This window comes from Marmota monax, unplaced genomic scaffold, assembly GCF_021218885.2.
Source record: "Marmota monax isolate L192 unplaced genomic scaffold, Marmota_monax_Labrador192_F-V1.1 WCK01_AAM20220418_F8-fsc00125, whole genome shotgun sequence".
Taxonomy (NCBI): domain Eukaryota; kingdom Metazoa; phylum Chordata; class Mammalia; order Rodentia; family Sciuridae; genus Marmota; species Marmota monax.
Window position 1 is genome coordinate 6452644 of NW_026695235.1, and position 14277 is coordinate 6466920.

General features: G+C 45.2%; 1 protein-coding gene across 6 annotated transcripts in view; it reads right to left on the minus strand.

Annotated features, from left to right (window-relative positions):
• Hlcs (holocarboxylase synthetase) overlaps positions 1-14277 on the minus strand; it is a 189277-nt gene that overhangs the window by 13134 nt on the left and 161866 nt on the right. For all 6 annotated transcript variants that reach the window (XM_058577279.1, XM_058577278.1, XM_046438828.2 and 3 more), the window contains one exon: positions 297-364. In XM_058577279.1, coding sequence (XP_058433262.1) covers positions 297-364 — 68 coding nt within the window. The remainder of the gene's footprint in view (positions 1-296; positions 365-14277) is intronic.

Consider the following 14277-nt stretch of genomic DNA (forward strand, 5'->3'; position numbering starts at 1 on the left):
AAGACCAGAACACATCAGAGAGAAGAATTTACAAAATGTAGGCCCGTGGTTGTTAAGGCCATCAGAAGCAAATGTCGAATGACCAACCTACACGGCCGTTGAGAGAGTATTTTGATTCTGCTGAGGCTAACGCTTCCCAACACGCTTTCCTTCCCTCTGGCCCCATTTCAGAGGGCTGTGAAAATGGGAAAGACTCCAACTCAAGTTGTCTCGGTGATCAGCACACAAGATCAGTGGGCTCTCTGGCCAAAAGAATCATAGATTTTAGCAAAGAAAAACAACAAAAGATGACTGACCTTTGCCCTGGGTTTGCCGGACTGCAATGGCAATTAAGCCCATTTCCTGTGGCATCTCAAACATCAACCTGCAAACGGTGGGAAAAACTGGTCAGCTGGAACAGGGAATCGTGCAGGAGGAGCCCAGCTCCGACAGGAGGGGACAGGGCTTGTGTTCACCAGTGTGCGTGTGGCCAAGGAAGTGGAGTCGCACAGCTGGAAGGGCTCTGCCCTCCTTCACAGCCTCTGCAGTGAGAATGCCCACCAGAGCTGAAGAAATGCCCGAGGGCACTGAGCGCAGAGGAGGGACAGAGGCACCTGTCGGTGTCCTCAAGACTGGGTCAGATGATCCGTCTTAGGGATATTCCACCAAGTTCTTTCTTTCCCCTCTGGTGCATGCACTCTGCTCAAGTGACAACTAGCAATTGCTGACATTTGTTTCTACTTACGGTGAGTTTCTGTTCAAACACCAGTACACAATCACAACAGAAGTTTCTGATTATTCAGAAAACCAATATGGTGGCAATAAAGACGTTTAAAAGATACACCATCCCCTGAGAACTAATTATGCTTTAACTATAGTAAATAAATCTACACCTTCTGAGAACCTGGGAGAACCTGGATCATTTTAGGCTTTAGTCCTGCTTTTAAAATAGTTTCATTTAAAAGAATACAAACTTCCCTTTGGGGGATCGGGAGGAAAGTGCACCACATCTCCACCTAAGGAGTCAACATTAGCTTTTTTTTTTTTTTCCCAGAAAAGACAAAAACACACAAAACCCCTCACTCTGAGAATTTCCTCCTAACTACACTCTACATATTTTAACTATGTGTTGGACCTTTCCTCTGTCTTCCATGTAGTTGCCCATCTGGTACTGAGCACACAGAGCTCCCAGCAAAATTCAAGTCTGCCTGTTTGCAGTGCAGCTGGGAGGGACACTCTGCAGTATTTTCTTCTGAGAGCGGCAGGGCCTGGAGGAGGGAGAGCTGGTATTTTGTGTTAACATAAAGTTTCCAATGATCAATCTCCAGGGCTCCACAGTACCCCTGTGAGGAGAGAGGGGCTCTAAAGAAAGCCCCTGCCCTCAGCAGCTCTCCTTCCTGTCCAACAGGTTAAAGAAATTGCATGGAACTTCCCAAATGTCTGAATTTGGGAAAAGAAGAAACATACTTTAAAGTAGAGCAAAGCAACAGTGTTCCCGTGACCCAAGGACTCACAGAGCCCCACCTGCTGGTGGAGCTCAGAGGGGCCCTGAGGACCCTTCACTTGTTAAGGAGATCCCAGGTCACCCGGGGCAAGGCTTGTCTGGTGGGACAGTTGTGCTCCCCTGTGCTGCTGGGGCGGGCACTGGGCACTCTGGGCAAGCCATCCAGGGGCCCGACCCGCTTCCATCTCACATGGAACACAGCTCCGCAAGTATTTCTCTTGGACACCGTGAATAAACCATTGAGATGGGGTGTGCCTATGCACTTCTGGGCTCCAAGAATAAAGCTTCCTTTTCTTGTGCTGGACTGGCAGAAAGTCCTGAGAAGGAGTCTTTGACTGTGTGGGGAGTAAACATTGTCTTCCAGGAACCTCTGCTTTCTAGAGGGTCCCAGCGACCCTTCGCCTGGGTTCCTGAGGCCCAGGGCTTGGGCTGGGGGCTATTTAGCACATTGTGAGCAGATTGCAGAGGCTCTCTGGATTGCAGGCAATCTAGGATGTTCTTTAAATAAACAGACAGGAGATGGTCAAATGCTAGCGCTAGTGATGGTAATGGTGGAAGGGGGTGAAGGGAAACAGGGTGGTTCAGAAACCAAACACAAGCTTCCAGAACAAAGAGGAATGATTAAGGGAACACATGCACTCAACTGCTAGAGGTTTGGCAGCAGTTAACAGGGCATATTAATGAGAGGACTGAGCCTGTGTGCTGAAGGCCCAGAGGAAATTCTGCAAGGAGGGAGACAACCGGGGAAGGAGCTAATGCTTAGTTTGCGACAACTGGAGGCCGCCAGATTTATTTGTGCTATCTGAGATAACTCTGGGGGCCAAACCACAAGGCTCACAGTCAACAAAGAAGCATTTATGAACTTTGTCAATTTTGCATTTCTGAAAACAAAGCTGTTGCAGTTTGCTTTAGCAGAAAAAAGAAACCATAAATGCATTTCCATCCTTCATAGTTTATACCTTTACAAAAGGAGAAAAGAAAAAAAAATTCAAGGTTACATAACGATGACCTCCCGGCCTTGGTGTATTTTCTTTCCTGGCTGGCGAAGGTTCCTGTGAGTGGTGACTGTGTGCATTCACCTTTGTACCAAAGGGGCACCCAAGGAAAGACCTGTCCCCTGGGCACTGAGTGAGTCGCGGTGGCCCAGGGGGGCTCTGCCAAAGGAAAGACCTGATTTCCACCTGGTCATTAGGAATGTTTAAGAGTCATCATACTTAAGAGTCATCCAGAAGGCCGGGAAGAATTAGGAAAAACTCTGAATGAACAAAAGTTTAAATTCAGACCTATTCTATCCACTTGGAGGATCTAAGCCTAAGGAAGAGTCCACATTCACCACAGCGTTGGGAAAGGAAAAATCTGGAAGTGACGTAAGGGTTCACTGGGGGAATGGGTGACTGAATTATGGTATCTAAACTGATGGAACAATTTGTACTTGTTACAAATGACAGTTAGGAAGACTGTAGAGCAGCATGGATGCCAAACCTGCAATACAATGTTAAAAAGAGCAAGATTTATACTTTATTCCTTCTATGTAAAATTCCTAGAAAAGGGAGGGAGAGACCTGGTAAAATGGTAATGGTGGTTATATTAGGATGACTTTTTTCTTTCTTAAAAACTGTCTCTAATATGATAGATTACCTTTATTTTATTTTTTAATTGTAGTTGGACACAATACCTTTGTTTACTTATGTTTATGTGGTGCTGAGAATCGAACCCAGCATGTGCTAGGTGAGTGCTCTACCACTGAGCCACAACCCCAGCCCCAGATTACCTTTTAATTTAAGAATTATTTTTAATTTGGGGGGATTAAAAAGCATAGTTTTTAAGTTTATATATAATATCAGTAATTAATTATTCATAAATATTTCAGGGACTAAGACCAAAAGATCTGCTTTAATAATAACCCAGACAATGACCCATGGTTGGTTAATCTGCAGCACTCCACAGCTAACAAGTCAGAGCCTGTTTGATGGTAACCAGTGAGCAGAAATCCCAAAACCAGTCTGTCTGTATGAATGGCAGCCTACAAATCTTTACATTCTCTGACTCAGTGACTACACCTCTAGAACTGGCTCCTAAGGAGTATTCAGATGGGAAAACAAAATAATTCAGGCGTGGAACTATTCGTGGTGGCATTACTGATACATTTTGAAAACTCAAGAACAAGCTAAATGGTCCACCATAGAGGGATGAAAAAGCACCTGGGTCCCACATGATACAGTACCCTGCAGCCCTCAGTGACGTGGGCAAATGCCACTGGACTACATCAGGTGGTTCACTCAGGGTGCAAAATCCTAACACACTATGATGCCACTGATGTTAGAAAATACACTTTAAAAAATTTTGAGGAACACCACATTAAACCATTAAATGATTTTCTTAAGGAATTATTTGAAAAAAATTAAAAAGCGGAAAATAAGTCACCCCGGTAAGTCCCTCTTCTCTTTTAAGTGTATACTCTAGAATTTTTCTCCTTTAAAAAGAACAAACACAAAGACATGTCTTACAAGATAATTTCCTGAGGACTAGAAAATTTTTATTTTGGAGCTATTAAAATGATGTTCTAGATGAACAGTTATCACAATTATCACTATATCCATAAGCTTTATTTTTTAAAGTCTTAAAAACTGGTAGCATAATATGATTCCCTTTATATAAAGTATGTCTTTATAGAAGAATACAGGGCATATATTAACAGTGGTTATCTCCAGAGGATAGAGGTAGAATTATATGATGCTTTAAATCTCTTCTTTATGTAATGTCAGGGTGGTTAGATTCCAAGAGACTTTTATTTCCTTTTTTTTTTTTTTTACACTTTTTCTGGAATTTCCAATATTTCAACATTTGGACTGCAGCTATTTTACTATCAGGAAAGACATTGTTTATAAAAAGATTTATTTAAACTTAAGTTTTACGTAGGGTAAGCCTCACCCACCAGTTCACTTGCTGGTGAGGTGCCTGCCCCCTCCTCTCTGGAGAGATCATGTGAGAACAGGGCACAGGAGGCTCTCCCAGGCTCCAGAGTCGCCCAGCAGCCCCCATGAAACACTGGCCATGCCTGTCCTTCACTCATTCCCCATGCGAGGGCAGCACGCCAAGGCCCAGTTATGGGGTGCCCTGGTGCAAGGACAGCCTCTTTCCTAAAGAGATGTTGAGCAGCTTTCTCTGGAGGAAGGAACCCCACCACCCTCCAGGGGATCCCGCTCCCAGGCAGTCCCTGGAGTCTCCTTCCGGGTGGGTGCGGGAGTCTGGTGACCCCTGAGCCCCTCAGCCTGAGGGCGCCTGGAGTGAGCTGCGCTTTCTGTGTTGTTCCTCCCCCACGTTTGGCACCTGGTCTTGGTTCTGCCTTGGTTCTTGGCGTGCAGAGAGACATACATTCCCAGGCTGCCCCCAGGTCTTCCACCAGTGGGCCAGAAGAGGGGAGGCAAGGGGACCCTGGCAGTCCAAGGGCTCATGACTTACTTTGGTTTTTAAAACAGTTTGTTAGCAGGTGAATCCTCATCCATCACAGCCCGTGGGCACATGTGGGCCTGAAGGAAAGAGTGCCAACCCCCAATTCAAAACTAGTCTTTTTTTAAAATATTTTTTTAGTTGTAGATGGACACAGTGTCTTTATTTTACTTATTTATTTATTTGTATGTGGTGCTGAAGATTGAACCCAGGGCCTTACGCATGCGAGGCGAGCACTCTACCACTGAGCTACAGCCCCCAGACCCCCATCAAAATTGTCTTTTAAGTGTTTTACATTGTGAAAACCAATCATTCTATTTGTGCAGTACCTTTTTTAAAGCTAAAAAATACAAAATATCAAGATATTTTATTTTTTAAAAAAGTTTTCACTTGAACTGTACAACTGATTATTGTTATTATTATTATTATTATTAATTGCTTTCTAGACAAGAGTGCACTGTATTGTTTTTTGGAAGAAAATGAACAGTGGTTTTTGCTACAAACACACCCCCACCTATAATAGGGAGTGGCCGCTGGAGGCTGCGCAGGGTGGGGACGTGGCCTGGTGTGGACCTGGCTCTGTTCTGACTGGGTACTGCTGACCTGGAGGCTGGGTGCATGGGCAAGTTGCTGGTCCTGGGGAGCATGTATTGCCCAGAGGCACTGGGGCTATGCTGACAGCCAATGAAAGGCTCCCAAGGAACTCTGGAAACACGGAGGTAGAGTAGAGAGAGACTCCGGATCAGAGATCTGGGCTGAAACTCCAGTGCTGATATGATCTCCATCTAAATCCCTGCAGTCACCTACAGACGGAAACTCTGCGCAGTTCTGGTTAAATGAAATATAATGGAATACACAAAGTGTTTTTGACAGGCACACCTTAGCTCTTCTCCCTGCCAGGAGACGAGAAGGCCTCCTGTGACCTCTTCCTCCTTGGGATGTAGAGGGTATGTGAGAAGCGGGGGCGGGGGACAGTGTGTTTTCGGTCTCTTCAAAAATTCTAAGATGGTGCCTCTCTTGTCTAGCCACCTCCTGATGTCTCGGGCCTACACACACCCACACTACTAGCAACTGGGACCTAAATCTTCATTTCCAATTCTAGGAGCTCTGAACCCACTTAGTAAAGCCATGAGCTGCTGGTGGAACAAGCTTCTCTGTGGACTTTGTTTAGGCTGTCGCCTAGGAATAATAGGGGTCAGCGAGAATCTGGTTGTGACAGTCTGTTAATGACTCTTCCGCTATGTTCTAGATTTGACATTGAAAGCCACACAGCCCCCCACCGACCCTCCTTTTTAGTATGCCTAAGCTCAGACCCCCTTTCCTCTTTTGGTGTCCAACAGGATGACTATTGGGAATCTGGACTGTCTGAGAATGACGTCATCACACTCCTGCCTGTGTGCTCCCCAAACTGGGGCTCCACCTGCACTTCCACTAATGCACGCTTGCGGGTCAGCCCCAACCCCCCTCAGGGCCTGTTTGATTTTCATATCTCCTAGCATTCCAACCATTCACAGCTTGTGTGTGTGTGTGTGTGTGTGTTTTGGTTCATCTTCCTCACCTCCAACGTCATAACAGCATCCACATTCCTGCTAACCCATTCCACTGTTCAAAGGACGGAGTTCTTTGGGTCCAGAATAAGGAACCCTTTCAGTAAGTCAAGCACTTATTAATGTTGGTCTGTATTATTCAACAAGATGGACACAAATCATTGTTTCTTACTCTGACACTTTGCCATTAATACCAGATGTCTGGGACCACTGGCCTTCCACCTTTGACTAGTGCCATTGCTGAATTCACACACAGGCAAGGAAGCTTGAACTACTCATGGTGCCCACAGCTACCAGCTATCTCTTGGCCACATCTCCATGACGATGCTGATCCTAGGTTTCACCTCTGATGGTGAGCCTTAACTATACCCCAGCACACTGGACTCAGACCATGCATGTCCTGTCTCCTCCCCCAGAAGTCTTCAGACCACAGGACATTCTCAACCCATCTTTCAGGCTGCTCAGAGCTCATAAATACACCTGTCATCTTCAACTCAGGGTGCACCAGCTCCCAGTGAAGAGCGTTCACAAACGTTAACATGAGTCATCTACCCACAAAAGGTCCTCTACTGGGAAATGCTGCAGCTGTTTCAGAAGATGGACCTTACTCGCCTTGACTTGTGGCAAGCAGATATCCTGGAACCATTTTCCTGCAGGCATGGGATGTCAACTGGTCGTCTAGGATCACTGCTGATAGTTTTTGCACTACAAGTACAGCTTCATGTACATTATCTCACCTAAGCCTCACAAAGCTGAACAGGACTTTCCTTCATAGACGGGGACATGGTCCCAGACAGACAAAACGCCTTCTACGAGCCTGCAGAGGTGAAGATCAGGATTCCAATCTGATCTGTTGAAAGGCCCTGCTATTTTTTATTTGATTGGTTTGATTTTTTTACTTTAAAATCTTAGACTTGTAAAAAAGTTGCAAGAATAATACAAAGAATTCTTATATAGCCTTAACCCAATATCTAACATTTTCCAAATTTTAACTTTTTCTCATTTATGCCTTCTCTATTTGCCTGCCTATCCATAATTCTTTTCAGGACCATTTGAGAATAATTCATGGCCATATGTCTCTTTATCCCTATAATGTACTTCAATGTATCTTTCCTAAAAATCCAGGGTACCATGTTAGATAACCAGAGCATAATTGTCAAAATTAGAAACTTAGCATGGATAATACTATGATCTAATCCAGGGGCTAGCACACTTTTTATGTAAAGATCAGATAGTAAATATTTTAGACTTTGCAGGTCACATGGTTTGGGTTGCAACAACTCGATCCCATTGTCCAAGTGCAAAACCAGCAATGCCTCTATTTCAACAAAACTTATTTGTGGAGACTTAGAAATCTGAATGTCATGTAGTGTTCATGGGGCACCACATACTATTCTTTTTTTTTTTTTATTTATTTAAACAACTAACACTCTGTTTTCTTGAGCAGACTTAGGTTTACAGAAAAACTGCAGAAAGTACGGAGTTTCTCACAGGCCCCCCCTGCCCCTGAAAGCTTCCCTGTCATTAACACCTCACATTGGTGTCATACTTGAGTTATAATTTCTGAGTCAACACTGAGAACATTATTAACTAAATCACGCTTTACAGCAGGGTTTACTCTTGCGTTGTCCGTGTTACCTGTTTTGATCCACATGATGTTAAGTTTCACTGCCATAAAACCTTCTGTGTTCCACTCACTCATTCCTTCCTCTCTCTGAGCCCTTGGCAAACACTGATCTTTTTACCATCTCTAGAGTTTTGCCTTTTCCAGAATGTCATATAAAGTCTATTTCTTTTCATGTTTTCCCAATCTTCTAAAAATGTTAAAACACTTGTAGCTCTCAAGTAGCACAAAAACTGGGAACAGGCCAGATAACGGCCAAGCGCCACGGTTTGCCAACTCCCAACCTAATCTATAGTATGTATTCAAATTTCTTTCTTCCATTGAAGCTAGAAATTTCCATTCTCCTGATAATGCTCTTTAGAGCAGAACACAATCCTTTTTTCTGGCCTAGGATCTAATCCAGGGTCATTCCTGCATTTAGTTGTCACACCTCCTTAACATACTTTACCCTGGTTCAGTTATTTAGTCTTGTCTTTCAGGATTGAGACAATTTTTGAAGAGTAGGATGGTTATTTCATAAGATACCCTCTGTTTAGATGATCTGAAGCTCCTCGTGATAAGACTCAGGTCTGTAATTTCAGCAGAAATGCAGAGGGGCAGTGCTGGACCCTTCTAGGACAGGTCTGAGGAGACATGCCATGCTGGCTTTTAACCCTGGTGATGCTGGACTGGGGGCTCAGCTCAGTGAGAGAGGCTGGCCTAGTAGGCCTGAGGCCCTGGGTCCCCCCAGAATTATAATAAATGAATAAAAAGTGATGTTACCTTGACCCTCATTAGTGGCAAGGTGCCAAGTTTCCTCACTGTTTGTTCTCTGTATCAATAAACAGCAGATGATGATGCTTCCCATAAAAGAAGACCCACTAATCTTGGCCTCTATGGATGATTCTTGCTTGGATCAATTATTTATTTGATGGGCATCAAATGGCAAATTTCTGTTATTTCTTTTTTTTTTTTAACCAATTTGTTAAAGTTCTACTGTAAAGAACTTTTTCTTTTGCCCTTGCTTAATTATCTTTTAATTTATTTATATCAAAATGAGCTTATGGGTTCTTATTCAATAGGGAGAATCCATTCCTGTCATCACTTATTGGGAAACTCAAATGGCCCCAAGCCTGGCCAGCAGCCGTTCCTTTCAATGGGCTCTAGGAATATGTCCTTGTCATCTCTCCACATTGCCCTACCTTCAGGCGTAAGAAGTTCCAGCCTCATCTTGAACCTTCTCAGTCCCAGCCTTGGAGTCAGCGCTGCTCCATGGGGCTGTGGCTCCTTCAGCAGACAATGGTATTTAAAAGAAATCTGGGTGCTAGACAAGGCAGGGGGCTTCCCTCCTTCTCCCTTGCGTTCCTCCTCCTTCCTTCTTCACAGTGAATTACCTGTTTGTGTCTTCTGTCTACTTAAAGAGTTCCTTGTGTATTAGGAAATATTATGTTACGTTTTGCAAATAGTCTCTCCTCACGTTTATAACTTAAACATTTATTAAACTTTTGATTTTGCTTATGGTGTTTTGTGCCACACAAAGTTTTTTTTTTTTTTTTTAATCTTTTTAAACCTCTCTGGAGTCAAATATGTCAATCTTTTCTTTTATTGTGGCCTATTTTTCTATCATGACTGGAGAGCCATTTCCTCCACCCAGGCTAGACAGGAATGCATCCCCTTGTTTCCAGTACTTAAAGAGTTTTGTTTTTAAGATTCCTGACCCATTTGGAGTTTATTTTTGAGTAGGTACAATACAGGTCTGATTCCCCGGACCCCACTCCGACACGTGTCACACTGTCCCAGGAGCACTGTCAGGAATTCTGTGGTCAGTACACCTTCTACTCTGCAGCCAAGGGGTCTCTTTCTGCTGGTCTGTCCATCATTCATGTTCCTGTGCTGCACTTTTAACTACAGAGGCTTCCTGGCATGTTTGAAAATCCGGCAAGGCCAGTGTCCATTGTGTCTCTTTTTTTTCCTGAATTCTCTGGCCATTCTGTATATTTCCTTTTCCAGATGAATTTCAGCTGCACTGAGGAAAAGTTGGAGGCTTTTTTTAAAAAAAAAAAACAAATGCATTAAATTTATAAATTAACCTGAGAGAACTAACATCTTTGTTAAGTTGAGCAATGTCTTACATTTGTTCAAATACATTTTTGCATCTTTCAGACATTTAAAATCATCTCATGTAGATTTTACATATTTCTTAAGTTTGTTCTTAGGTATACTATCTTATTTGTTGCTACTGTAAATGCATATAATAACACCCTTAACTAGTTGTTTTGTGCACACAAAGACTTGTTTTTTACATATTGTTAATTTTATATCCTGCTCTCTTAGAATTCCTTTATTGCTTAAGTTAGAGAATCACCAGTTCTCTAAGATTTCCCATGTAAACTATCCTTTTATCTGGAAATGAAGTTAGTTTTGTTTCTTTTCCGATTACTTAATGGCTTCATTGTCCATCTGGGCGGGCCAATACTTTTAGTAAAATATTATACAGAAGTGGGGACAGTGGTGTCCTTGCCATGTTCTTAGTGGGATTTTTTTTTTTAGGGTTTTTTCATTAAATAATTTTCTATTTATAGTTCACGTGCACACACACACCCCACACACACTCGCAAACACACCCTCTGACTGCTACCTCAATATGACAGGCTTCCAACAGCAAGTAACCAGACAACACAGCACCATTTTTCCACTCAGGTTAAGATTTCTCCAAAGTCTTGCAAAGAGAGGAATTAATGAGCCACTGGGAAGGGGTATCTTAGCTATGGGTACAGAGTGGGCTCTCTGGCTCTTTGGGAAGTACTTCTAGGTTTTGGACGGTGTATGACTCAACAGTATCTGTTACCAGGCAACAGTCAGTCCCTGAGCCCTCGGCTTCAATAACATTCTCAGTTAAACACCCCAACAGCTCCACTGGTTGTCAGAGTCATTTTACCGATGAAGAGTCTCTTGCTGTTATCAAAACAAAATCCAAAGATAGAAATATTAACAGTCTCTTGAAATGCATTTGTGTAACAGTCTTGGGAAGTTAACAATTTTTTTCTGGAAAGTTCTGGAAACTCCCAAACTTGAAAGGGGATCCTTGCTTTTTTTTTTTTTTTTAAGAACTGAAACAGAGTCATCTTAAATTTTCAAAAAATTGAGTACTATCAGATTAATGGCCACCTTCATTCACTGCCTTATGTGTCTGAGTAGACATTTCCGTGCTTTGTGGGCATTCTGTTTCAAACATGGCAGTTTTCCTCACCAAATTTATGTAAAATAATGTAATAAGACGTTTCCTTACCTCCAGAGCCAAGGGGCCTGCCAAGCCTCGGGGGGACAAGGCAACTGGAAGGCACTGACTTCCTTCCTCGAGAAGGGCGAGCGCAGCCCTCCTGCTCGGCCCTCATGGGGCCCTTTGTCCCACCCTTCCCAGGGCCCTTCGGGATAGTGACCAAGGGAACCCCCTGCCCTGCTTCTCCACCACCCTGCTGCCCAGCTAGTCACCCTTCCTTCTTCCCTCCCAGCCTCTACCTCTCTCCAGGGCCTCCCTTGGGCTCCATGCTGCCAGAGAGCAGTCAACACACAGCTCTGTGACCAGCCTCCCCCTCCCTCCGCAGGACCCCGGAGCCTCCTTTTCAATGCAGGACCTGCTCCATGCCATCCTGGGTTTATGGCCCCCACGAACTAAAGCTGCTTCGGAATCCAGGGCTACAACAGACTTCCTTCAAATGGTTACTTTCCACTTCTCCCTGCCAATTCCATTTTACTCATCTCTCCACTTCTGTGCCTGGGGGGCCAGGCCCACCGGGTTGGCTTCTGGATGGCTTCAGCGCAGGCGGGGTGTTTTACATCCCCCCACCCCTGTTCTGAGCCCCTCCACGGTCTGGTTCTGTTTCACTATGGATGTGCTGCACTTTCTCCTCTCCCCTTTCTAGCAGCGGCTCTGAGGAAGACTGAGAAGCACGAGAAGCCCTGTGCAGACACCTGATAAAGCCACCGAATGCTGTGTAGATCCTGGTTGTTACTGTCCCTGGCTAAAATGACGCCCAGCTACCTGTGCTGATGGCCAGGCCAGAAAAGGCTCCTACTAGGGGCCCATCCAGCACTCCCTGGGGACACAGGGCTGCCTGCTTCTCGTCCCCCCAGCTGTCACATCGGCTGCAAATAGGGAGGGCTGGACTTCTCGCAGGGTTCCCCATCATAGCATGCTAGCTCGAGGACTCAGTCGGGCCTCCCTGCCCCTCCCCACTTTGGGTCTCTGGGAAGTTCTCTTTCCCCCTTGTCCGTTCAGGCCCAGGTAGCAGAGCTTTCTTCCGAGGCGTTCTCTGGAGACACTGCCACTCTGCCTAGAGTCCCCTCAGCCTCCCCTCTCCTGTCGGGTTTCCCTTCTCTGAGTTGGAGCCGTGTCCACCTGGGGCCTGGTGGCTGGAGGTACTGACCTGGCTTAGTGCGTGGAAGGGGCTCTCCTCCGCTCTGCTCCAACAGGGACCCTCCTGCCAGGAGAGGGACATCCTTTCCCCTGAGGCTTCCTGAGGCTACCCTCCAGGTCTCTGTCTTCATCCTCTCTTTCCCTGCCCTTCAAAGAGAACCTGCTTCCCACGTGTGCATTTCTAAGCGCACATACTGTCTTTTTTATTTTGCTTGACATCTTAGAATCAGTCTTCTGTGTATGTTTGCATATGCTTTTCTATTTAAACATTTTTTTCTTTTTCTTTTTTTAAATCTAAAAAGCACAGAACCAAACCGCCAAAGGTGTTAGGAAACACGCTCAAATGAGGAAGGCTCCAGAGGCTGTTCTGCCAACAAAATGCCAGTAAAATCTGAAAGCCGGGTTCAGACACACTGGGAACGTTCCAAAATTTATAACTTAAAGAACCTCTTTATTCCAGTAAATCAGCTTCCCTGTGAATACCATCAAAATCCTATGCTTTAATGAGTGAGGGAATATCAGAGGAAGGGGTGGAGAAGGAAAGGATTTGGACCAGTATGAAATTTAATTTAAAAACTATTATGGGAAGTTTAATTTCCCCCTCCCCCAATCAAATGCATAAATCTCTCTGTGCATTTTCTTTGTTTCATTTTTCCTTAAAAATAAGGGGAAAAGATATCCTGAACCATCTGAAATGACGACAGGGAGTGGGGTAGGGTTTTAAAAGCAAATATTTATCTATGGGATTTCTATTTATTAAATGCTATATTGGCTCTACAGGAGAATCCAGAGAAATCATAAGCAAAGTTGCATTCTCAGTAAGTAATCAAAACAGGGAGCAATGGCGTGGACAGGAAGAATAATGAACGACATGAGGTCACCCGGGCTACTTAAGATGCAGGGGGACATAGAGGTGTCAGGGTCCAGGGGCAGACAGTGGGTGGCCAAGAGCACACCCTGAGCTGCACCAGAGATGTGGGTGTCAAGCTTGCCTTTGTGGCTGATAATGTCATCTTCATGGGGCAAAGCTGGAACTTGCTGGAGCCAAGAAGTACCGAGCAACCCGCAAAAGGTTTTCTCAGGTGTTTCGCAGTGATGTGCCCGTGGGTGTGTATGCGTGTGTATGCGTGTGCTGGCGTGTCTAGGCACTGCGGCCTCCATTGTAACTCCTGCCACATGGTGTTGGGGGCTGTGGAGGTTTCTCCTAAGAAAGGCCCCCAGGGCCCCAGAAGAGGCACCAGGACGCTGGCAGGGAGGGGCCATCTTCTGGGGAGTGCTGGGCAGTTCAGCAGGCACTCCCTTCCTCCTAAGGCCCAGGGATCCCTCGCCACAGCCAGGGTCACAGAAGACCCAGGGCACTCTATTGGGGGCACACGTGGCAGTCACCTGCCCATGCTGAGCACCGATCTCCTTACACAGGTAGGATCTCAAGAGACTAAGTGGGTTCCCTGCAATGGAGCCCCCAGCAGGGTATGTGGCATACCTTGGACATTTGGCCAAAGCTGGTTCTTGTCCCCAGAAATGGGCAGGGTAGAAGGTTCCCTGGTGGCAACTCCTCAAAAGGAGGAGCTCAGACCTCCCAGATAAGACCATTTTATACAGGGCCCACCTCCCACTGTCCTAGGTGCTCCTGCCTGAGAGAGGTCTCTCAGGGAAGAGGGATCTCCTCTCCCCTTTCTAGCAACGGCTCTGAGGAAGACTGAGAAGCACGGAAGCCCTGTGCAGACACCTGATAAAGCCACCGAATGCTGTGTAGATCCTGGTTGTTACTGTCCCT